The sequence below is a fragment of the Hyaena hyaena genome, unplaced genomic scaffold (genome assembly GCF_003009895.1).
Source record: "Hyaena hyaena isolate Hyena2069 unplaced genomic scaffold, ASM300989v1 scaffold_18, whole genome shotgun sequence".
Classification (NCBI taxonomy): domain Eukaryota; kingdom Metazoa; phylum Chordata; class Mammalia; order Carnivora; family Hyaenidae; genus Hyaena; species Hyaena hyaena.
This window is the reverse complement of record NW_024080649.1, coordinates 984,751-1,008,988: the sequence shown is the minus strand read 5'-3', so window position 1 is coordinate 1,008,988 and position 24,238 is coordinate 984,751. Positions and strand designations below refer to the sequence as shown.

At 49.2% G+C, this 24,238-nt stretch overlaps 1 protein-coding gene and 1 long non-coding RNA gene across 2 annotated transcripts; both read right to left on the bottom strand.

Moving 5' to 3' along the window:
- Nucleotides 1-498: 498 nt before the first annotated feature.
- LOC120225054 lies at nucleotides 499-6,018 on the bottom strand. The gene is made up of 3 exons (XR_005526728.1): nucleotides 5,956-6,018; nucleotides 829-1,015; nucleotides 499-730 (listed from the first exon to the last, which is right to left on the bottom strand). It is a non-coding gene; the product is annotated as an uncharacterized LOC120225054 (long non-coding RNA).
- Nucleotides 6,019-10,242: 4,224 nt separating this feature from the next.
- On the bottom strand, nucleotides 10,243-22,543 carry CES4A (carboxylesterase 4A). The gene is given in 14 exon segments (XM_039223274.1): nucleotides 10,243-10,411; nucleotides 11,379-11,451; nucleotides 11,675-11,808; nucleotides 12,435-12,592; nucleotides 12,932-13,012; nucleotides 13,518-13,658; nucleotides 14,147-14,170; nucleotides 14,296-14,423; nucleotides 14,494-14,602; nucleotides 16,089-16,242; nucleotides 16,573-16,706; nucleotides 16,787-16,928; nucleotides 18,859-19,060; nucleotides 22,486-22,543. Coding segments are annotated over 14 exon segments (1,707 nt in total).
- Nucleotides 22,544-24,238: the final 1,695 nt, after the last annotated feature.

Here is a 24,238-nt window from a genome sequence, read left to right as displayed (position 1 = left end):
CTCTCACTCAAAAAATTTTTTTTTAATTTTTAAAAAGTAATTAAATATACATTTAAGTATATTTTCTTTGGCCTTTCTCCAGCTACGTTTCTTAACATAACTATACTGTTGTTGTGGTGGTGGTGGTTTTAGTTTATTTATTTATTCTGAGAGTGAGATAGAGACTGTGAGCATGGGAGGGGCAAAGAGAAAGGGAAAGAGAGAATCAGTGTGGAGCCCAACTCGGGGTTTGATCTCATGACAAGATCAGAACCTGAGCCGTTATCAAGAGTCAGACACTTAACCAACCAACTGAGCCACCCAGGCACCCTGCACATAGTTATGATGTTCTATGGTACAGTTTTGAATGCTCTTTATTACCTAACCTATGGAATAAGTATTTTCCCATGTAAGTATATAAAACTAATGGCATCCTGGCTGATCTCTTATTGTTGGGCATTTATTCAGGTTGTTTCCCATTATCCACGGTTATAAAATAGGCTTCTGTGAGCATCATAGTACTTAAGGATTTTTCTTAATGTTTTCGATAGCGTTTTTAGGGTCAGCTTCCAGAAGCAGAACCACTATGTCAAAGGTATGGGCATTTTAAGGTTCCTGATATATGTTGTTAGCCAGATTTCTCTTTGGCACCGCCTCTTCTCTCTTCTTAAGTCTTAAAAATCCTTCCTCCCCCCATTTCTCTTCTCAGTGTCTCAGACACAGGAAATGCCAACCAAGAATAAACCAAGACCTGCAGATAGAGATCAATGGATCAATAAAGGAGGTTGAATAATTCAACATTCACTTCTGGCTCATTATCGACTCTTGAATCCAAATGCATCCTCTTACCTTCTCTCCTTTTTGTCTCCATGTTGATGATGCCTCGATACCACGTGCTGTTCTTGGGTTCTTTCCCAAATTTCCCAAGCTCTAAACCATCCTGACAGTCAGGGTTTCCCATCATGCTGTAATATTGTCTTGCAAGTAGGCGAACAGAATTACTAGCCCCCAGCCTCTCCACCAGCCTGTCTTCCCTCTAGGAACACAAAAGGAGCAATTAATAAAGCAGACAATAATTCTCTTCTTCTAGATGACACTTCTGAGTAAATGGGCAAGGAGTTCAACTTCAGACTGTTCTAGCCCTGGTTAACTTCCTGTGTTTAGCTTGCTTCTTTCCCCATTCTTAGCTAGGCAAATTCATACTCTTTCATTAAACATGGGCTCAGAGGCCTCTGAAAACTGCTGGGAGAATGACTGCTCCACACGATGCCTGACCTGGAGACCAGACCCAGCTTCCTCACAGTTGGTAGCTTCCCTAGCCTACCTGATCCTAGGGAAGCTTGCTCCTTCTGCCCCAGGGGAGCTCCCAGGATGCCTTGCAGCTTCAGTAGCCTTGGTGATTGAGATGGACATAGAGATGAGCTTCTTCAGAGAAGGACTTGTTACCCAGCAGCTGGGATTGATCTCAGCCCTTTCCAGGATTCCCTGAAGTATAAAAAGCTACCTGCAAGTCTTCCTTTCTGGGCAGCTTACATCCCATGACTGGCGATGGGAGGAGTGCCTGGGTGGCTCAGTCAGTTAAACGTCTGACTTGACTTCAGCTCAGGTCATGATCCCTGGGTCATGGGATTAAGTCCCGGGTGGGCATCTGTACTGACAATGTGGAGCCTACTTGGAGTTCTCTCTTTCTCTTCTACTCCTTCCCACCTCAAAATAAATAAACTTTAACAAACAAACAAACAGCAACAACAACAGAACAATGACTGGTGATGGCAGTATAAAGGCCCAACAGAGCAATGCTGGCGGGCCACATGAGCTCCAAGGCTCCCTGTGGAGTCACTAGAAGCTGTTGTTGGGCTGCAGTGTAGCTTGACTTCTCCCTCTACTCAATTCTGTTTTTTTCTCCTCCCATCAACACATTTTGTTTTTTTATAATTATTTAATTAATTATTTTTGAGAGGGGAGGGGCAGAAGGAGAGGAGAGAGATAATCTTTTTTTTTTTAATGTTAATTTATTTTGAGAGAGAGAGAGACAGAGGATCTGAAGTAGGCTCCAAGCTGCCAGCACAGAGCGCAATGTGGGGCTTGAATTCACGAACCATGAGATCATTACCTAAGCCAAAGTTGGATGCTTAACTGACTGAGCCTCCCAGGTGCTCCATTAAGTTTTATTTTAAAAAGTTGTTTTAAAAGTTGTTTCGGAAGAGACATGAGCCATTTTGGGACAACAATGGCTATCTGGTATGACTTGAGATCTCTCATTTGTAAAATATGAACAGTATATAACATTTGCTTTAGTAAAAGTAATTTTCCACTCACTGGACTCTCCCAAGTGCCTTCAAGGTAAGGAGAGAAGGAATTAATGTCTTATTTTGCAGCTCAGAAAATTGGGACTCAGAACAAGTGACTATCTCATTTAAGAGTGAATGGCTAGAAGGATCCAGAGAGAAAAATCCCAAAAGAGCAAAGTTGTCCTGAAGTTGAAGAAATTCAATCCATTTATTCTTTGTTAGAGCAACCTGATGTTGGAGGGTTTTAGTGACTTGTCAAAGATCCCAGAGCTAGGTGGTTCCTTGGTTGTTGTTTTTTTTTAATTAGAGAGAGAGAGGGAGAGAGAAAGAAAGAGAGAGAGAGTCTTAAGTAGGCTCCATGCTAAGCACAGAGCTTGACTCGGGTCTGATCCCATAACTCTGGGATCATGACATGAGCTGAAATCGAGAGTCAGGTGCTTAACCAACTGAGCCACCAGGCGCTCCACTCAGTTTTTTAACCTATAAATTGAGGGCAAAGACATCTACTTGTATCTGTCAGGACTGTTTTGGTTTCAAGTAATAGATGCCCAATTAAAATTGGCTCACACACACAAAAGGAAAGTATTAGCTCATTTCACTGAAAACTCTGGGTGTATATGTGATTCTAGGCATGGTTGGATCCAGGTATTCAAGCACTGACCCCAGAAATCTCTCTCTCTCTCTCTCTCTCTCTCTCTCTGTCTCTTGGTTCTGTTTTTCTGTTTTAGCTTCATTCACATGCTGACTTACCCCCCTAGGGGTGAGAACTGCTCTTTCCTGATATTCCAACAAAAATCTTGGGTTGGCTTTAATAGGCCATGTTTAGGTTACCTGTTCATTCCTGAACTTTGGACACTGAATTGCTGTCAAGAGGGTAATATAGCAGGAAAAGGAATGGATGTATTGGACAGGCAAAAACACCAGACGGTACTTTGGTTAGTGTCTGGCACAAAGTTACAAGCTCTCAAAGAATGGCGGCTCTGACTATCTTAAACGTCCCATCCGGCTCTGAAATTCTAGGATTTTTACAACTCTGTAGTTTGATACAAATCCAACTATAAATGTTGGCAGTCAAGGGATGCCCTGGATAACAATTTGAGTTCATACAAGGTCCGCTCAAAATACCATAAAATGAGCTGAGAAGGGGCTGGAAAAGGAAGCTGGCAGAGCAAGGCTGGGGCATGCGTGCTCTTCTATAGCAGAGGTAACTGCCTGTGGCTTGCTTTCCTTTGTAGTGAGTCAGGGAAGGTGGCAATGACAGAATCAGTGTGGGGCCCTGGAAGGGATTCCCTGAGGCGCTGAGGGCTGCGAACTCAAAGGATTCTGTTTCTTTTAACATCAAATGACTTAGCAAGACCACCTCTGGTAGCCAAACACAGCCTTGGATGGGCTGGGGGGAGTCCACTGGGCTCCAAAGACTGCCCCATGTGAATGCTTTGGTTAGGTGGTGACCAAGCAATCGCCCAATTAGAGCCTTCTCTGAGGCATGTGTGGTGTAAGCGGGTGTAGGCTCTCATTCACACTGTAAACCAGGTAAGTGGTGCCCCCTGGAGGTGCATGCTGCAATAGCTCTTTTGTCAGCCAGACCTGGGAAATGTGGGATGGAGGTCTGTACCACCCAGTGCAATGGGCTCCTTGCTGTTTTCCCTGTTTCTCACATTAGATTTCCATTACCAAGAGTTGTTTGGGTGTGTTTGCATCCTCAATTTTTGAAAAAAGTATTCTTTTCCAGATGTGCTGAGTATTGTAGATGAATTGGTCACCTAGAAGCCAGGCAGACAGGATTTCTCCTGGCAGGGAGGATCAGATAGGCCAAATGAATATCTGAGGTCACACAGCAGAGGGAACAGTTGTAATAAAACTCAAGATCCCTGCCCACCGGTGGCCTTTCCTTGCACTGAACTCCAGAATTCCATGTTTCAGAAGTAACAAATTGATGATAGTGCTCCTGAGAAGCCCAGCAACAAAACCAGAGTTTTAGTGTCTTGGATTTGGAGTCTCTGGAAGGCCCTGGAAGATATCAGTCTGTCCTCCAGGCCAGAAGAGCTGCTTCTTAGTTAAGAGACATGAATCAGCCACAGACGCCTTTCCCAGCTTTTGGTGAATTTTTCTGCCACTGGTGCTAATTTTCTGAAAAGCTTTTCTTCCACATTCAGGCCCACCTCAAAAGTGTTCTTGCTCCCTAACAGTAGGAAATTCATATGTTGCTCCCTAACGGTAGGAAATTCATGATGATCCCCCCGTGGCTCCTTGTTGAGGTCACCATCTTGCTCTTCACCAATGTCTGTGGCTCAAAGAGCTGGGAGTGGACGAATCCTGGCTGGAGGGGACTGGGGTTGGAGTAGTGTCCTACTGGGATTGTTCCCAGATGCACAGATGAGGAGAAGAGGCCCAGAAAGGCAAGTGCCTTGCCTGAGGACACACACAGAAAAATAGGCCCAGACAGGAATGTCCAGCTTCCCAATTCAGCCTAAAAGAGGCATGCTGAGCTCTGTTCTGTGAGACCATTTGATCTTGAGTTCTTTCAGGGTTTAAATGGGTCTTCCTCCCCTTCCATTTTTCCCCACAGATCAATAGGCCCAAACCCAACTCCTTGTGGGCATGGAGTTATTGTGACTTTAGACAGTCAGTGGTAGGAGGCTAGAGTCCTGTCTGGATTAGGTTTCCATGGAGGGAAGGGAGAGAGAAGGGGCTTCCCCAGCAACACTAGGCCCTGCATGTGTCCCCATCCTGGACAGGACTCCCCTTTGGGACTTTTTCTGGATCCAGTAGGTAGGGGCTGAGGTCTCCCAGGCCCTGAGGGGGGGTGATGAATTCCCAGGGTGGGTTGGGTGGGAGAGCTCTCAGTCAGAGTGCCCTAGGGGCCATCTGGTAGGTGGGGAAGGGGAAGGGTCAGAGCTGGACTCCTGCTTTTGTCCAAAGCTTCTTGCAACAACAAGACATGTAGGAGTCTCTCAACTTCTACCTCCTCTTCCCTCATCTGTCACCAAGTCCTGTCCATCTGCTTTAAGAGCTTGCTTGCTCTCTTCCATGAAGGACACATCGTCTAGTTTTGCATTGCCCTGACCTGGTATCCCCACTTCTATCTCTCTTCTCTTAGTTCTTCTGTATTCTGTAATCTCAAAGATCCTTCTGGAGGATAAGTCTAACCTCCCATAAGACATGTCCCTCCCATGGCTTCCCCAGTGCCTCAAGGTAGATTCCGTGCTCTCTCCCAGGCTTATGAGCCTGGTGTTCCAGCTCTGGGAGCTGCTTCCCCTCTTAGCCTTCCTGCGTGGGCCACACTGACACAGAGCTGCTAGGATGGAACAGGGTAATTCCTATCTCCAGGCCTTTGCTGCTGCTGTGCCTTCTGGCTGACATAGCTTCCCCTCCTTCTCTTCCTCCATAACCTCCACTCCTTCCTGCTGGTCTTTTCAGATGCTCCCCCAGAAGACTTCTCTGACTCACCACCTCACCCAAGTTAGGTCAGCATATCTACTGTGCTCTCGCCTTTCCAGCTGACCCTTTGTATCATCACCCCAAGGTCTCTGGCCAGGCAACTGGGATGAGAAACAAATCCCTGCTTACTGCATCTTCTGAAGATGCAGGTCTTCTCTCTTCCAGCCTGAACAGCCTCAGCACTGCCTTGGCTTTCTGTCCATTTGCCTGTCTGGGTATGTGTCCACCTGCTTCTGTTTCTTACCCTCTACCCCTTGCCTTTCTTGGCAGATTGTTCCACTGTCTCTTTCATCTGCTTCTGTTCCTTTCCTCGTGCTTTAATATACTTTTTTTTTTATTTCTAGGAGAGAGAGAGAGAGAGAGACAGCGTGAGCAGGGGAGGGTAAGAGAGAGAGGGAGTCACAGACTGAAACAGGCTCCAGGCTCTGAGCTGGCAGTCAGCACAGAGCCTGACGCGGGGCTCGAACCCACGAACCGCGAGATCCGAGATCATGACCTAAGCGAAAGTCGGACACTTAACCGACTAAGCCACCCAGGCGCCCCTACTTGTGCTTTAATATATTTCTATCTCAGTTCTTGAAGGACTCAAGGTGGTGTCTCTGTCGCTGCATCCCTTCCTCACTCAATCCCCATACCCTAGTTTCTTGCAGGCACTCTCTCTCCACACAGTTAATGAATTTGGGATATGGAAGGAGAGTTCGGAAGGAGAGTTTTGACAACCTTAGAAGAGTGACATCTTCTTCCCAGGAAATCTGGCCCTTCAGGGCACACAGAAGGTCTCCAGCCCCTTCCTACTAAGGCCAGACATGGGAGAAGTGGGAGCAGAGGACACAGTAAAGGCCACTCTGAAATCCATGCCACTGCACCCAGCACTGGTCAGGGGCCTCAGCACCTCTAACCCAGCCCCTTGTGGCACTAATGGGGAAAACAGAACTGTGTGGCAGACCTCTTTGGTCAACCCTATTTGTGAAACTTCTTCCTGAACCCTTCCCCAACTGCTTCTTCTCTTCTAGAAACTTCAGCCTCATGTAGCGTGTCTTGGGCATAGGCTTACCTTGTCCTTCAGGACAGGGCTCTAGCATGTTCAGCTTGGGCTGGAAAGGGGTCATTGGAGGAGAAGCCTTGAACTGGTGGCATCTGACCTCACTGCTTTTCTTCCAGTCCTTTTTTCCTTCACCTGATGCCTCTCCGAACCTCAGAGCTTCTACTAGCTTGAGGTTCTGGCTAGGCCTCTGGAGTGTCTCTCCTGGCAGCCTGTGGGCTTCTGGAAGGCAAGATTGATCCCTCCTGGGTCTCTCAGAGCCCACAGGTGGTCAGTCAGGCTGTGCACGGTGGGGACCCAGGAGAGGAAGCCCATGATTCATTCATTGGTGATGAGCCTGTGGCCTCGCCCTGCTCACCCAAACTCCTGCCCACTTCCCTGCCGCGGGGGCACCAGCCAGCAGAGGCTTCCATGGCTACTAGCAGGAAAATGCTCTGGGGGCAACCAGCCTACGCGGGGCCTTGGAGAGAGCGAAGCCAGGGGGACCATGAGACCGCAAGGGGCTTGGACTGAGACCGCCCCTACCCAGAGAGCTTATGTCGCCTGCCTGAGACTGGGATCGCTTGGCCTCGTCGCGCCTCCTGCCGCGCGCCCGCCAGGCGACTGCGGGCGACTGCTGGCTGGTGCCTGGGCACGGGCGGTCAGGGGTGTAGGAGCCCTCACTGGGGGGGAGGCCCGGTTCCCCTCTCCCCCACCCCCAGTCAGCTCCCGGCGCCCTCGCGTCCGCCAGGGCCCTGGCCCCGCGCCAGGCGACTGGATCCTTCACTGCCGCTGGCGGGAGGCCGGACGGCGCGTCCCCAGGGACTCCCAGGGCCGCTGGCGCTGTCTGACGGGCGAGGGCGGCGGCGGCGGTGCTGCGGAGGCTGCGGTCAGCTCGGGCACCACGGCGCGCCGCGTCTCCCGCACTAATTGGCCCTGAGCCTCCTTGGTAGTAATTGCTGCTTCGCGGGGTGGGGGCAGGCGGGGTGTTGGAGGGAAAGAAGGGGCGCCCCTTCCAGAGCTGGGAGGCAGGCTCAGCCGGAGCTGAGCTGTGGAGCAGGCAGGAGACGCGTGCCCTCGCCGTTCCTGCTCTACAGCTGGCTTTGTACCGGTGCGCCTTCGTCCTCTGGGCGGCCCTGGCACGCAGCGATAAACCCAGGGAAAAGTCACTTAAGGGTCCTGGGGCCTTCACCAAGATCCATTCAGTTCTGTGAACTGCTCCCTGAGGAGTGGAGCACCGTGGAGACTGGCAGGGACTTTAGGAACGACTTTGGGTGGCCGTCGGAGACTTCGGTGCAGCCAGGACGCCAAGGTGGAGACAGAGCAGTAGGTAGCCCTGCCCACCTCCCTCCTCCCGCAGGAAGACCACAGGGTGGGTGTGAGACAGGGGCTGTGGGAGGCAGGGGGCCAGTCCACTATCCAGGCAGCCCACTGGAATCCCTCCAGAATCGAATTCTGAGAGAAGGTCCTAGGGTTTCCCTGGGAGTCGTTTATGATCCTGGCATCTGCTGTGGTCTGGTGGGGCCCTGACTGAGAGAGAGTCTGAGGAGACAACTGAGGGACCCTCAGAAGCAGGCCTGGACTGACCTGCAGTCAGACCTTTGGACCTCCAGCTCAGGGTATCCTGTAGGCACTGGAAGGAATCAAGCCCAGCTGGTCCCTGCTGAGTTCTACACAGGTTGCCCAGGATCACTTTCCAAGGGGGCTGAGCTCCCAGCCCTCACTCAGGGTCCCACTGAACTGCTATTTGGTTGAGTATGCCCTGGTTAGAGGGGGGCAGGGATGTTCTTCCGGTTATGGCTCCTGGAGAGTGGAGCTGTCACACGCCTCCTCTGGGGCCATCCTCTCTCAGGGATTGTTCCAGGTCTGGATGGAGGTGGCAGGGCGAGTCAGACAGGCCTGTATCAAATTCCCACTCTTCCACAACTAGGTCATGACCTTGAGCAAGGCCTTTTATGTCTTGTGTCTCAGTTTCCTCATCTATAAAATAGGGGTAATAGAATCCACAACAGGGTAGTTGGGAAGATAAATTTTTGCTCGAAAGGGGCTTTGTCTCCCTCTTCTAACCATCCCTTTGTGTTTTGGGCTTAGATGCTGGAGGACTGGGTGCCCCTCACCCCACAGGTCTCTGCAGCTTCTTGTTGTCTCAGAGCCTCAGGTACCCTTAGGAACAGAGTCTAATCAACATTGTAGTTTGGGACATAAAACCTATGGGATGCCAGCTACACTATTGTTCATAGCAGTTATTTACAATACCCAAAAGGTAGAAACAACCGAAATGTCCATCAACAGATAAGCGGATAAACAAAATATGTTATGTACATACAATGAATGGAATATTATTCAGTCTTAAAAAGGCATGAAATTCTGATACATGCTACAACATGAATGAATTCTGAAGACATTGTGCTAAGGGAAATAAGCCAGATACAAAAGGACAAATACTGTATGACTCCACTTCTCTAAGGTACCTGGGACAGTCAAATTCATAGGGTATGAAGTAGAATAGTGGGTACCAGAGTTTAGAGATGAGAGGAAATAGGGAGTTATTTAGTGGATGCAGGGTTTTGGTTTGGGATGATTAAAACGTTCTGGAGATGGATGGTAGTGACGGTTACATAACAACATGAATGTACTTAATGCCATTGAACTGGGTGTTTAAATATGGCTGACGTGGTAAATATTATGTTACGTATATTTTACCACCAAAAAACCAACAGCAAACTGAATCGAACCAAAAAAACCTGTGAGACAGGCTGGAGTATGCCCAGGTCGAGTTGCAGGAAAGGCCAGAGTGAGGAGTCTGGATGTAGCACAGCAGGCTGGGCCCAACAAGGAACAGGCAGCAATGCACCCTTCTTCTGATGGCTCAAATCAAGATGTCATTTGCTTCACTCAAGCATTTTACAGATGGAGAAACCAGGTCAAGTCAATCTGCTTTTATTTAGGACAATCTCTGTGTCCAGGCACTGGAGGGGTTGCAGGGGAGGTAAGTATGGAAGGAGGAGAATATCCTAAGCTATCAAACCTTCACTCCACATAACAAATAACCTGACCAAGGCCTCAGGCCAGTGTAATGTGAACAGGCTGAGCAGGATGAATGGTCAACGACAAGCTGGGTGCAATGATAGGGACAGTGGCAGTCTGGGTGGATTTCCCCAAAGAAATCCAAAGAAGGGGCTTTAAGTAGACCTTTGAAGGGTGGGAGGATTTGGAGAAGGAAGAGTTGGGCTTGTCCTGAGGCTGAGTGGCTGGGCACAGTGTAGCAGTAATAGAATCTGGCCTAACTTGCTAGAATCAGTGACACAGGAGGTATCATGGATGTCAGGCTGAAGAGGGTAGTGCAGGGCCCCAAACTGGCTAAGTAAGGCTCTAGCTCTGGCCTGAGGGAGCCTCTGCAGGTCCTACATTGGGGAAGGCAGGACACCTGTTCCAGATGTGTCCATGGCCAGTCTCCCCAAAGCTTAGGTGGTGGGGCAATATCTTACACTTCCTCCTGCACAGCCACTCTCAGAAATGCCTCTGCTTTTCAGGTCCTTAATGCTGGTACAGTCTCATCCAAAAGGCCATCTTCTCTTCCTTGAGCTTCACGCCCACCCTTGTGATGAAATCCATGTGTAGATACTACTCCTCCTTGTTACAGCATGGCCAGTGAGGCAGCTTCCCACCATCGGGGTTTTTGCCCAGAAGGAAGAAGGAGAGAGGCTTGTTCATGCTTGTCTTCATCCTGCCTCCTTCTCTTACCCTTCCCTTATTCATTTTCCCTTTGTAAGTTGGAGTCCAAGAATTCCTTACAGGGATGATAGTTAGATCTTTGAGAATAGAAGAGTGTGTGATGGCAAAAGGGAACAGGTAGAGGGAAAAGTATGTGCAAAGGGTTGGAGGTATGAAAGACCAGGGCTTTTGGAGGAAGCACACGTATAAGATTACAGAAAAACATGGGCTGTGTCAAGAAGATGGATGTGGAAAGAAGATGATGACCCAGTAAAGAATTTGAAAATTTTCATGTCAAGGGGCTAAGGGGTGGGCACTTTAGTCTAGGGACAGAGGGAAGCCATGAAGTGTTTTAAGCAGCTTAGTGACTTGGTCAGATAGTATTTCAGAAAGATCCTTTGAGTATCATAAGGGGGATCGATAGAAAGGCTAGAGAATGTGGAGACGGGAAACTAGTCAGAAGGCTAGTCAAGGCTCAGTCCACACGTCACCTCTGCCAGGAAGCAGCTCCTGCACATCCGGGCTCTGTCAGACACCTCCTCTGTGCTCTCATAGTACCTTCTGCTCCCCCAGCACAGCAACTTATTCTTTTCATTATAACGTTAACGAGCTGCTGGAGGATGGGGGTCATGGCTGCAAGATTCTTGAATTCCAGCTCCCAATATAGGGGCTGGGCAAAAAACAGAACCTGATGAATGACTTGGGTTGAATGCTTGAGTGAATGAAGAGTGTAGTCATGGGAAAGAGAGGGACACATCCTAGTGACATTTAGGACCTGGTGACTGGGAAAAGGTAAGGGAGAAGGTGCAGTCTGTTTGGGCTGATCATGCATTTCCTATGGGACATGTAGGGACAGATATGTGAAGCAGGTGACCAGTGGGTCTAGCACTGGGCAGGAAGAATGCCCAGATGTGTTGGGGAACCGGACTCACCCTGTATGGGCAAAGTTGGCCCAGTATTTCATCATCTGGTGGCTCAGTGCTTTCTCCTCAGCTGTGGGATGAACTGGGGTCAGAATAGGATGTGACATTTGGAACAGAGCATGGGGTGATAACATCCCACCCTGCTCCTTCCAGTATTTCTTCCATACTGGCAGTCTTTCATTTCTGGGAACATTCTAGATTGGGTACTGCCTAGAACCTTAGGGTGAGACAATGGAGAGGTGAGTCCGGATACAAAGATGAGGAGACCAGACACCCAGTGAGGGTGTCAGGTGGGAGTTTAGCACCTTTGGAGAAGGGATTCCCGAAGATGAAGTGGATCTCATCCCCGTGGTCTGCCCCATCAGTGTGGGGCTTGATGATGACACTGGTGGGAGTGTGGTGCTCAAACTCATACAGGTAGACACAGGGAAGTCAGCATCTAGGAGTAGGGAAACTGAGGAGGGCTGCAGGAAAAGTCCTGGGCTGGGCTCCTCATCCACCCCACACATCCCACCCACCTGCATCAAGCAGGGAAAAATGCTTGGGCTCCAGAATCTCAGAAGATTTGAGTCCCGTCTACACTACTCATCAGTCACATGACCTGGGGCAAGTCACTCACTCAATCTCCCCGAGCTGCAATTCCTCATCTGCAGATGGGAATGCTAAAACTTAATTTATGGGATTGTAGCAAGGATCACAGAAACCTGCCTGTTCCTTCTCTGAACGTTTCCTCTCTTGGGCATTTAAGGTTCTTTGGTGTCTGTGCTCTCCAGTCCCACCTTTGAACTCTCACCCACATGTTCTCCAAGCCCCATTCAGCCTGGAGAGGATCTTCAATGTGACCCTCAGCCTGTCCTCTCAGCCAAGAAGCCTTCCTTGACCACCCTGGGCTATTTCCTCTGGGCCTGACCCTGCCCTGCCCTCCTTCTCCCTTTCTCTCTCAGTTGACAGCACACTATCTTTTCTATGGCATCTGGAATACTATACCAGCCCACCTGCAAGCAGGTGGATGAGCAGTTGGTAAGCAGCACCAGTAGACAGTGTGGCCACTCTTGGGGATCCCACATACTGCTGTGATGGCGGGCAGCCTGTAGCGTGGGGTACACAAAGGTTGCATCCCCAGAGAGGTCCATTACATGGTTTCTTAATATTTTCCAGTCATGGTTGTCAATGTCCCCTAGGTACTCCTCCACCATCAGTGGTAACTGCTTTTTGGTGATATTCTGGGTGGGGAATTCGTACCTACCCTGAGGCCTGGGGAGCCAGCTGAGCCAGAGATGGGCAGACCAGTAACTTAGACTCAGCACCCTCAGGAGGTTTTGGTCTGGAAGATGGGGGAAGAGAGGGGAGCTTCTGGGAAGGTCTCTTTTGCTGATTCTTACCCCTGTGTTTAGATTTCATGAGAACGGTCTGCAATGACCCTGAGGCCAGTGTGGGGGGTGGGGGAGTGAGGACCTGCCAACCAGCAGCCATCTGATCCCATACGAAACTCCAAGCCCCACCAAAAGAAGAGTTAGCCTTGTCCTACCAAACTGAGCACCCCTAACAGCATGGCCCCTCACCAACCGGGTGCTGGTTTTCCAGAGCAGCTTGGTGATGATTCTTTTTCTCATTATCAACTGGCTTAGGGATAGCTTCATGATCTGCTCACAAGATAAGGACCCAGGTATGAGTCAGGCCCAAACATCAGGAGGGATTCCAGCCACAGCTACACCAGGCTCCAAGGCTCTCACCCATTTAAATGGTGAGTTCTCAGAGCACACAGCCCAGGACTATTTCCTGCCCTCCTGCTCCTGTCCACCACTACAACGCAGGTCAGAGCTGCAGTAGGGACTGGAGGCATCTATCCTGACCCAGGAGCAAGGGGGGACCCTAGGATTTGCAGCTGCCTGGAGGCTAAACAATGGCTACAATAATCCATCCGAACTATGATCTGAAGATTTGGGGTCCCCAAACCTCCAAGAGGCCATACTTCTCCTCTTCCTTCTATAATTTCTGGCCAGCTCTTACTGCTCAGGGACTGCAAGATGTACCCAAGCACTTGGACATCCCCAGAAGAGCGAATGAGATCTGATCTCATGCACGGCACTCCCCAAGAGGAATCCTCTGCTACTCCCACTAGGGCCGGCACCCCTCCTATTCACTTACAAAAGGTAAGAGCCAACTGAACTCCAGGTTGTTGACACCCAGAAGATAGGGCACAGGTGCAACTTGCCCCTGGCTCAGGAGCACCACTGGGTCATCTGGGAACACCACACCATCCACCACTCGGTTCATGAACCACACAATCTACAAGGCAAGGGGTATTTCCAACGAGTCCTCCCCCATATCCTCTTGGGATCCCTGCAGCCTAGGGTGCCCACCTTAGCATGTCCCCATCCAGAGACTTCTTTATCCATAGGCCCCTTGGCAAAAGCTGGGGTTCAGTGATCCCTTGGAGGGCAGGTGTGAGAGAGGACTAGGCTACTCAGATTTGGGATGCTCACCCCCAGGTATCTACATTCCATACTCCCTCACCTCTTGAAAATCTTTGCTAAATGTCACCTTCTGAATGAAGCTTTCTTTGTCCCTCCTATTTAAAATTCCATGCCTTCCAACCTACTTACCCTGCTCCATTTTCCACTATTCATTTTCCTTCTAAAGAGGTGAATGAGTTATTTATTTACAGTGATTACTGCCTCTCTTCACTGGAACATCAGTCCTGAGTATCTTGAGTGCCTGGCATACAGGAGGAGGTGTTCAATAAATACTCAAATTACAGAATAGGGCCTGCTCACCTCCTGAGGGTCTTTCTCGGAGTTCTGGTGAAGAATCCCTGTAGGGGAGAAGAAGAGACTAGAATTAAAGAAAATCTCCCCACTGTGCTCCTGAGACAGGGTCCCTGGGGCAGCTGGGTATCAGGTCAGGTGGGTGGCTTGCAGGTGGCCAGCTGAAGGAGCTAGAAGGAAGTTTTACCTACCATCTTCTTGGATACATCCTCAGCCCCTGATCATGCCCTCAGGCAGTCTCCCAGAATCTGTGTGCTATTGTAGGTACAGCCTGCCAGGCGGGCAACTATCTGTGGAGGAGAGGTGTTCAGGCCCATTCTGCCCCTCCTTGCTGAGCCCTGAGGGAGAGGAGACACCCACCTTGGCTACCTTCAGTGGGTCAGCAGTGATGAAGGCTCTGAGTGCTGCGGTGCCACTCTGGGAAATGGCCCAATGGAAGAGACCACAGGCTAGGGGTGACATCATCTGCAGGGGTGGGGAGAGTGGTACCCATGAGAGTCACAAGTAGAAGTCACTTGGGCAGTTTTGGGTGCCTGTCTGGCCAGAGCTTGGCAGTGTGAAAGGGCCCAAAGAGTGCAGGCAGCTGGGAGGGAGTCAAGAGTCCTGTGTTGGAGTCCTAGACCTAGAGCCGGTGCCTTCATGCCTGTGGGTCCCCATATCCTGGTCCCTGAAATGGGCCCCAGAAGTTCCAGAGGGGATCTGAGGTTGTGGGAAGAGTTCTGCTGGTGTAGGAAAAGAGCCTCTCTATGCTTCTGGACTAGAAATTGGGGTGGGGGGGCTCTATGGTTCCCATGGCCCCTTTAACCTGTATTAACAGTTCTTAACTTTCCTTGCTGCCCAAGTTGGGAGAGCAACTTTAACTGGGACCCCTCAACTTGTCTCTTGGGCACTTCAGACTTCATGTGCCCTAAACTTGTTCCAGCTCGTTCCCATCTGAGTGGCGTCCTTCACCCTACACCATCCATCCAGCCCCAGGGGCCTTTCCTATCACCTCTGCTCACCCCACCACCCGGCTGCTCCAGTCCTGTCCACCTGGCCTCCTACCTCCCTCTGCAGCTACTTTCTACTTTCTAGTGTTTCTACTTCTGCTTCAGAGGCAGGCAGGCCTCATCCTCTCCTCTAAGATACCCTCTCCTCTCCACTCCCAGATGGCCTTCAGTTCTCTCCTCCTGCTTCTTTCTAACTCAGTTCCAGCACACCGAGCCATCTCTCTAAATGCACATCTGGCTGTGTCACTTCTCTGCTTCAAATCTTTCCCTGCTCTTCGGTGTATTTTGAATAAAGCTTAACTTTTCTGGACCTCAATTTATCCATCTGCAGAATGGAGAAAACTTCTCTTTTGGTAGAACTGTAGAAAAGGACACTTCTATTTCTGGATTGTTGAGGGAATTGAATGAATATACACACAGTGCTTGGAAGAGTGTTCAACACACAGAAAGTGCTTGAGCATTTGAGTATTATTACTGTGGTGGGTAAAGCCCTGTATGATGTAGTTCCAGCTCACCTCCCAAACATGTGTCCTGCAGAGAGTACCTGACCTTACACCTATATTCCAGGCACACTCCAGGTCAGTGGTCAACCCAGGCTCCAACCCAGGTCCCTGACTCCCAAGGATGGTACCTTGCCCATAGGGCGGATGGTGCGTTCTGTTCAGAGGATAGGGCTCTGGGGGTAGGTAGGGAGGCAGGGGATGCTGGGTGATCTTTCTGGCCCACCACAGATTAGCTGAGTATCCCTACTCTCAGCATTGCCCTCTCTGTTGGCTTGATTTTCTCATCAGTGCTATCCCTGGATGGAGTGGAGCCTTTGCAGGCAGGGGTAAAGACAAGTCTATGCACCAGTATGTTCCTGTACACGCAAATCTGCACCGATGTCTGAGCAGAGGAGAATGTACTCATTGGGAACACGGGGACCTGCATCTGTGCTGGGTCAGACCCGGCGCTGCACTCACCAGTCCTGAGATACACATGGCCCGCGAAGACTGGCCAAACAGGGTTACGCAGCCTGGGTCTCCGCCAAAGACTGCGATGTTCTCTTGTACCCCTCGCAGAGCCGCCACCTGGTCCAGCAGTTCCCAGTTCCCGCGGGCCTGGCTGTCGCCAGTGTTGAGCGCTCGGGGCTTAGAATCAGGGTCCGGAGCCCCCGACTGTTTGGTTGCTCAGGGCTCCTGCCTGGTTCTGCCTGGTCCCACCTCACCCCGCCTGGTCCCTCAGGCACCCGGTCTTGAGACCACATCTCTTTCCCTAGTGTTAGGTTTCCCTCCCTGGCGGCTCTCGGGGGTGTCCGCCCTCTCCAGCCGAAATTAGGCCCCGCCCCTGCATGCGCCACTTGTAGCCACGCCCCCAAGCCCTTTCCCCTATCCTTCTACCCAGTCGCCATATCTTAGGCGCTGAGCCCAATTCCCTAGGAAGCCGGACTCCTGGTTCCCCGCCCACCTCAGGAAACCCAGGATGCCGAGCCTGTGCTGCAGAAGCTCGAGCACCGTTTTCTCACGGGCGGCCAACTCTGAGCCATCGTACGTGGAAGCGGAGCCCACGAGGAAGGCACCTCCTGGGAACCAGACTGTCACCTGGACGTGGGAAGCCGAGGCCTGAGCTGGGCAGTGGGGTGCCTGAGTGGAATGGCGCGTGGATGAGGATGAATACTCACCGGCAGCGGAGCGTCCCCACGCGCGCGCACTGGCGCGTACACGTTGAGGTACAGACAGTTCTCGCTGAAGCGCAGCCGTTTGTATTGTTTCCGCGTGTTGAAGTACATGGAGGTGATCCGTCCCCAGGACTCCTGAAGGCACCTGTGGTCACGATGTGAGTTTGGCCCCAACGTGGTGGCCAAAGACGGGAGAATGGTTGCAAACCCAGGTTCCGCATTTGAGGGAATAGAACCAAAAGCAAAATTTAGGATGCGCGCGCACGTGTCTATGTATCAGTGTATCTCAAGTGGTGCCCTCTGCTGGGCACTTCCCCTCAGTGCTTCTCAAAGCTCTATCCACGCTGATTACAGTGCTGGGTTAGACTTGTTTGGATTGATTTGGTTGTTTTTCTCCTCAAGCAGTCATGCACTCCTCAGGGGCTGGGATGGATGTGGATTTGTCCGAGTCCTGGCACCCAGCCCAGTGCCTTGTACCATGTGGACATTTGGTGTATTTGTGAAGCTTGGGCTGTTGGGCCACCTCACCTTTTCTCCCTGCTGGCCCAGCATGGAGGGTGGCTATTTCCAATAGTTGGGGTTGGGCCCATCTGACTGGCTGCAGGAAAGCCTGTCTATTCTACTCCTTTCTCCACTTGTTCCCTTGCTGCTCTGGCCCCAAGCTACTCATTATCCAAACTGGTTACTAGTCTTCTCTTCTCCTTAACTACCACCCCACAGTCTGTTCTAAACCATCACAAATTCTTCTACCTGTCACGCTGTGTTCAAAACAGCTTATGTCTGACAGCTGAGGTTCCAACAACTGACACCCGGACTTCTATGCAATGGGCACCCCAATCTCTAAACCTCTGATCCTTGGGGCTCTAACAATGGTCATCCCGTGTTCTGTCACCTGATCCATGGGATTCCAAATAACAATCACAGAAGGTTCAGAATGTTGTGGTTTCTCTCAATGGTGGTCAGTATTCTAACACTAACACCGCAGTGATCTACTAACAGCCATCCATGTACTAAACACTGGATACCCTGTTCTCAACAGACACCCTGGGTAGTGGTTATAGTTTTAAATATCAACTGACACCCAGGCTCTCATAATAGACATTTTTCTAAACCCAGTGCTTTATCCAACTGATCGTTAATGATTGCCACAGAATATTTGATCAGTGGGTTACTCAATGATCTGAGTAAATAATAAATACACTTGTTCTGGGTAAATTGCCAAGCCCAGTGCTTCAAAGGGCAGTCATTATCTCCACACGCTCACATGACTCAGGATTTGAGCCCTGCTAGAGGTTGCGTTAAGATTCTGGGAATTTGGGGTGCCTGGGTGACTCATTCGGTTGGGTTCAGATTATGATCTCAGGGTTGTGGAATTGAGCCCTGCATTGGACCAGAGTCCAGTGCTGGATGTGGAGCCTGCTTAAGATTCTCTTTCTCCCTCTGTCCCCCCTCCCTTGCTCATGCACTCATACATGCTTTCTCTCTCTCTCTCTCTCTCTCTCTCTCTGAAAAAGAAAAGTTCTGGGACATTAAAACCGGAACTGAGCCTGTGATTCCCTATCTTAGAGCTCCTTCTGCAGGGAAGAACTGGTGGTGCCATGTGGCTTGTTCTGGGGCTCAGGCCCCAAGTGAGAGGGAAGAACTTGGGGTTCACTGGGTATGGTGTGTGTGTGTGTGTGTGTGTGTGTGTGTATGAGAGAGGGAGAGAGAGAGAGAGGGAAAGAGAGAGAGAGGGAGAGAGAGAGAGAAATTGAGGACTGCTCCTCACACACTTTTGGAAAACTTAGATTTCCAGAAGATCCTGGGGGCACATCAGTGAGCCCCTCCTCCTTGTCTGGAGCTTTCCCGTAAGAGAGCCAAGAACAGCATTATCAGTGCTGTAAACATCATCTGGGCCAATTACTTCATTATATAGGTTTGGAAACTGAGGCCCAGGATGGACCCCTGGCCTGCCTATGCTCACACAGTATACTCTTTTTAGTGAGTTGTTCAAACCCTGGCCCAGAGGCAGGCATAGGTCTACCGCCCTCCTTAGAGTCTGCCCACCTCCCAGCCAACAGTCCTTCAGCTCTTACGCAGGAACATAGTTGGTGGTATTTCTGATTCCTTCCCAGGGCTCTGGGGGCTCTGGGGCAGCAAACCTGTGGGCACCCACAGGAGGTCTGGAGAAGAGGACTCCTAGGAAGACATTAATAGGTGTCTTCCCCATGTGCATCTGTTTTCCTTGGAGGGCCCCGTATTTGGTAACCACTAGAGGTTCCTTGGTGTGCTGAGCACCTAGGAAGAGAGGAGAAGGGTCACTCTGGCCACTGAAAGGACTCTGGCCCATCTGTCATGGCACCTGTCGCAGCTTGAAGCTTTTTACAATTGCATATTTGTCCACCTTCTCTGTGTTTCGCTCAGTATTTTTCTCTCATTATTTAAGGTTTCAACATTGTTGGTAGGTGCATAAAGGTTCATGTCTATTATATGAATTACTTTTCTGTCACTTAAATAAACTTGTCATTTCTTTTAATTTTTGCTTGTCTGATATGGGTATTCCAATATCTCTATCTTGTTGCTGACATTTACCTGGCATACTTCCGGGAAGAAATCACACATATTATTGACATTCTCATTCTCATATATATTCACATTAATACTCACATGTACATACAAATTTATACATATATAGGTATATATGAACACAGATTATTTACAAGACATGTGGAAATAAAGAGTTAAGTGCACACCCATATGCATGTAAGTACAGTTATATAAAGGTTACAATGTATCCATATGTAGCATATATTCATATATTACACACAGGCACACAGATAATTAGACGTATACCTATACCTTAACTAACTCTTGGACTATATACAAACTAGACCAACTTGAAGTTAACGTCTGCCTATGGACACTTCTTCCTCTTGTAAGCTCTCATCTTGCCCGTGTCTTATTGCCAAGCATTGCTCAGGCCTCCCATCTATTGCCCTTTCCTGAAGCACCCTTCCTCTTTCTCTCTTATCAAAACTGAATCGTTCTGTACGCTGGCCCCCTGGAGCTCACTCTGTAAATGACAGAAAGCAAATCTGGTCTAAGTGTTACTGAGGAAATCATTGCTAAATACAGATTCCTAGGCCTGCCCTCTGAATGAGAATCTCAGGTTGCGTCGGGAAAGTAGATTTACAAATATCTCCGTGAGATTTTGATGCATCTGGTTTTTGGCATAGCATTTGGAATTGGTATGAGAGAGCACACCCTCACACCTCTAGCTGCAGGTGGCCCAAAGTACCACTCTGCCCATGTTCCCAAGACCCTGCGGGTCTGCCAAAAGCAGTATCTGTGCACAAAGGAGTGGCTACAGTGGTGGCCTGTAAGCATGTAGGCAGGCCAGTGCAGGCAAAGGGCCATCTCAAACCCCTCTATGTGTGCAGTTCTTTGCGGTTTACAAAGCCTTTACGTGGTCCTCTCACGTGAGTTCCTCAATGGCCCTGGGGAGAGTGTAGGGGAGGGCTAAGGGCCCAGACAGGGGCAGTGACCAGTTTGATGTCTCATGGAACAGAGCAAGGAGGTGGAGGTCTGTCACATTACCTGGATTTGCCCTGAAGCCTGGGTCCACTCATGATCGACTAGCCCACAACTGTAATTTACTAATCCTTTATTACAGCCCAGCACTGTGCCAAACCCTTTACATGGACTATCTCATCTCATCCTCCTAAAAAATGTAGAGAGTAAATGTTACTATTATTCCACAATATAAATATGGAAATGGAAGCTCAAAGAGGTTATAGAACTTGCACAAGGTCACATAGTGTGAGGTTCTTCTCAGAGTTCTACTCTAAGCAGTGATGTTCTGTTGTTCTCACCCCAGTCTCTGGGGACACCTAACCGTGGGGCAGAGTGCTTTACATCCCTGAACACGAGCTGCCATGGAGTGGTCCCCAACCCAGCCCTGCTATCCAGAGACCATATGTGAGCACTTATGAAAACATTCCACTTTCTTTTTTTTTTTTTAATGTTTATTTTTGAGAGGGAGAGAGACAGAGTGTGAGTGGGGAGGGATAGAGAGAGAGGGAAACACAGAATCCAAAGCAGCCTCCAGGATCCCAGCTGTCAGCACAGAGCCAGACGCAGGCTTGAACCCATGAACTGTGAGATCATGACCTGATCCAAAGTCAGAGGCCCAACCAACTGAGCCACCCAAGGGTCCCATTCCACCTTCTTAGTAGGCATAAAATGCTAATTAAAACCAGGAGATACAACTTTCACCTAATTAAAAATGATGGTACCCAATTCTGGCAAAGATGCAATGAAAAGGACATTCATGTATACTGTTGGTGGAGGATAAATTGATACAATGCCTTGGGGAAATAATTTGGCACAATGTATAAGAGCCATGTTCACATGCTTGACTCAGTAATTTTTTTTTAAGTTTTTATTTAATTATATAGTTTGAGAGAGAGAGAGATCGTGTGCATGAGAAAAAGCAGGGGACGGGCAGAGAGAGGGAGAAACAGACTCCTAAGCAGGCTCCATGCTGTCAGCTCAGAGCCAGATGTGGGGCTCCAACTCATGAACAGCGAAATCTTGATCTAAGTAAGCTGAAATCAAGAATCAGATGCTTGCTTAACCCACTGAGCCACTCAGGTACCCTCTACCCCAACCTTTTAAAAAGCTTTTTAAAATTTATTTGACTCAGTTATTTCACTTTCAGATCCCTCCCTTCAGAAAAGAGTCAAAAAAGCATTAAAACAAAGACCTTTATGTACCATAGTTAAATATAGCGTAATGAGTATGAGAAGCATCATTTATGTCATAGGACCAGGCAAAAAAAAATTTAGCTAAAGTTACAAGCTGCTTATGATAAGATTCTAAGTGAAAAAGAAAAAAAGCAGAGTATAAAGTTGTATACATGCTAATATTGTAGCTATGTACAAATATGAATGAAATAAAAAGACTAAAAATGTGCCAAAATGCTAAAAGTGACTTAGCAAAGCCTGTCTCAAATAAAAAAATTTAAATGCACTTATATAAGGCACCTGGGTGGCTCAGTCAGTTAGGCGTCCGACTTTGGCTCAGGTCATGTTTTGTGCTTCCCAAGTTCGAGCCCTACATTGGGCTCTCTGCTGACAGCTCAGAGCCTGTGGAGCCTGCTTCGGATTCTGTGTGTGTCTCTCTCTCTGCCCCTTCCTGATTGCACTCTCTCTCTCTCTTTTAAAATAATAAAACATTAAAAAATTTTAAATGCACTTATATAGGCAAAACTAATTTTTAAAAAAAATTTATTTTTAAAATAAACTAATTTATGATAGAGGTCAGAATAGTGGTTATTTTTGAGTGTATTGATTGGGAAGGGACATGTGGGGTGCTGATCTCAATCTGGTTGGTGGTAACATACACATACACAGTAATGTATATACTAATATAGTACTAATTTTTTGCAATATGAATTTTATAAGGAATACAAGTATAAATTAACAAATTATAAATATACAAGATTATGTAAATTATAAAACATTTTATTTTAATATATAAACATAAACATCTAGACTCTTAGCTGATGGGAGGATCAGTGCCCTGAAACAACTCCCCCGTCTGCCCAGACCTTGTCGAAATGCCCTTGCCCTGCTGTACCAGGAGAGGCTGAGCTGAGGGCCTGCCCCTGTGTCTCTCATGTCCCTCTTGCCTGACACTCTCAGGATGGGGTGGGGGCCTACCCAGGACTGTCTGCACCATCAGGCAGAGGGTGAGGCTCAGGTATAGAATCCAGCTCATGTTCCGGGCAGCCAGCTCCTGCCACAGGCTGGGGTGACGTCCACACTGTGGGTATTGGTTGGCAGCTGTGTCTGCAGTGTCCGGTGAGCACTGGGAAATCCTGCTTTTGTCTTCCCTTAACCCCATCAGCAGGTGTTGGGGCAAAAGAAATTGTGACCAGCCCTTTGACCAACCCACAACCTCGATTGTCTGCCTTGGAGTGACAGGGCATGATAGATAGTCTTGGCTCTTCAAAAAACTGACCAGTCTGCAATGTCTGTCCGGCGTGCTCATCTGTGCAATGGGCTTATAGCTGCAGTGTGAGTCAAGCTCTGAGCGCACAGTAGGTGCTAAGACTGCAGTACAGCACCTGGTCAGTTTGCCCCTCAGTCCCCAGGTGTCTTTGCTGTGGATTTAAGGGCCTCAGGCCTCCCTGCCCCCCTCTGCCTTGCCCTGCATTACAGGCAATGCTCCACCCTTCCTCACACAGCCTGGTTCTCTCAGCGAGGACCATCGTGAAGTGGCAGGCTCTGTGTCAGGAATCAAAAGCCCCAGGGAGAACCATTCCTGCATGGTTGCTGCCCTCACAGGCTCAAGGTCCTTTTGGGGCAGTGAGGTCTGGAAGCACTTGGGCCCAGATTGGGGAAGGGGGACGAGAGGAAGGTGGAGTCCCATCTTAATTCAAAGTTGAGACTGTTCCCTTCCCAATCTCCCATCAAAGCCTGGTGTCCTTTGAGAACAAGGAACTGATGGGATTCTGTGATGCCTCTGCTTAGCAGGGTGGAATGAGCAGAGAGGGAAAGGTAGGGGAAAGGTGCTATTCTTCCTTGATCCATGGCCTCCTGCTCTGGAGGCCTGGCAGATGGTTAAGGCTTATTCCTTCCCTCATGGCCAGTTTTGTGGGTTCTTCAGAGATGTCCCTTCCTTGGGATACCTCTCCCCCAGTTCCTATCCTGTGATCCTTCCTCAGTCTCGAGGAGTGTGGCATTTTCTGCCCAGCATTTCTTCCCAGGCTCTATGCCCCTCTAAGAAAGAGGCCTGAGACAGACCAGAGGTGACCTCCAGTCCTTCAGGGTCTATACGGGCAACCCTTTGACACCTCTTGCCCCGCTCTGGGAAGGACACGGCCCTTCCCATTGCAGCCCCTCTGCCCTGCCCACTGTGGTCACAAGCTGGTGGAGTCAGGCTCCAGTTGGCTGAGCTTCCCCATGGTGGGCAGCACCTTTCACCCTCCTCCATGGTCTCCCGAAAAGGAGTCCCACAGATTGAGGGGAAGGAAGCAGGATGAGGATTCACAGGGAGGTAACAGCTCTTTCTAGAGAAAAAATCTCTGTTAACACCTCCACTGCCAAATTTTTTTTTCAATTATTTATTTTTATTTTGAGAGAGAGAGAAAGAGAGAATCCCAAGCAGTCTCCAATGCTCAGCATGGAGCCTGGTATGGGGTTCGATCCCATGACCCTGGGATCATGACCTGTGCCAAATGCCAGAGTCAGATGCTTAACTGACGAGCCACTCAGGTGCCCCAAACTCTCTTTTTTTCCCCCCAACCCTGCAAACTCTGTTTTTTAAGCCTTGAATGGCCACGGGGCCTGGGAAGTGCAGAAATGGTTCTCACACCATTTTCTGTGGTCTAAAATTCTCATGTGCTGCTGTGGCTTGGGGACTTCCATGTCTACTGCATCGTGGGGTCTTGGTAAACACAGCAAAGTTCCT